General features: G+C 49.4%; 1 protein-coding gene across 1 annotated transcript in view; it reads left to right on the top strand.

Annotated features, from left to right (window-relative positions):
- Positions 1–997, top strand: part of LOC108800657 (ATP-dependent RNA helicase DDX19A) — a 24,951-nt gene that overhangs the window by 7,624 nt on the left and 16,330 nt on the right. The window contains exon 4 of the mRNA XM_018572648.1: positions 102–237. Within this exon, the coding sequence (XP_018428150.1) occupies positions 102–237 (136 nt within the window). The remainder of the gene's footprint in view (positions 1–101; positions 238–997) is intronic.

The following is a 997-nucleotide window of genomic DNA, read 5'->3' as shown; positions in this document are numbered from 1 at the left end:
CTGTTGGTGGAATCTCAGACGATTTGCAGTCATCGGGCCGGTTTCTCATCACTTCCTTTTCATTTGAACATCCCAACAAAACGCATATTTTCTGATTTCAGAGGACAAAGCCGCTCAGTCGCTGCTGAACAAGCTGATCCGAAACAACCTGGTGAACACGACGAACCAAGTGGAAGTGCTGCAGCGAGACCCCAACTCTCCGCTCTATTCAGTAAAGTCCTTCGAGGAGCTGAGACTGTGAGTTCTTGTGGTGTAGAATGGCATTGGGGGGGGGCTGTGTTATGACAAATCTGATGTAATTGTCTGAACGATTCAATGCTTTCGGCGGCACTTCTAGATTTCATTGTGGATGTTCTGGCAAAGTGGGGGGGGGGGGGGGGGTGGTGGGGGGTGTAGACAGACAAACAGGCTGCTATACAAGTGATCTGGACGGCTGGACAGCTGCCCAGATCACTTGTACAAAACGAGCAGTGGCTTCCCCGCTCTACATTTAGCCCTGCTTGTCCGGAGCAGGGCTAAATGTAGAAAAAAACACCTACCCGTCTCCCGGAACTGCATGTCCTGGACGTCGAGTGATCGGAATTCCACACCCCCGCATAGTATCAGATAGCTACTGAGACCTGAATTAGTCAGGGGAGGGACAACCCACTCCAGCTCTCTGCTACCAGAGATTCCAGCATCTTCTTAAAGCAGAACTCTGGACAAAATGGCTACCCCCGCACTCCAAGGGTTAAGTGCTCATTTGTGTCTAGTTATTAAAAAAAGTTATACTCACCCAATCCTCAAGGCTGGACAGCTATGACAGTGGAACCTCCTGTCTGTCTCCTCCTCTGCTGCAGTGATGAAATGTTCATTGGCATCCTCACGTCCTATATACTGTATAGAACGTGATGACTCAAGGATCAGTAGACCACTGCAGTAGAGCAGCACGTAGACAAAAAATAAGCACTTAACCCTTGCAGTGCGGGGGTAGCCCCAATGCAAAGGTTAAAAACCA

This window comes from Nanorana parkeri, unplaced genomic scaffold (genome assembly GCF_000935625.1).
Source record: "Nanorana parkeri isolate BGI_ZX_2015 unplaced genomic scaffold, ASM93562v1 scaffold2092, whole genome shotgun sequence".
Taxonomy (NCBI): Eukaryota; Metazoa; Chordata; class Amphibia; order Anura; family Dicroglossidae; genus Nanorana; species Nanorana parkeri.
The sequence above is the reverse complement of the archived record's forward strand: the minus strand, read 5'-3'. Positions and strand labels throughout refer to the sequence as shown.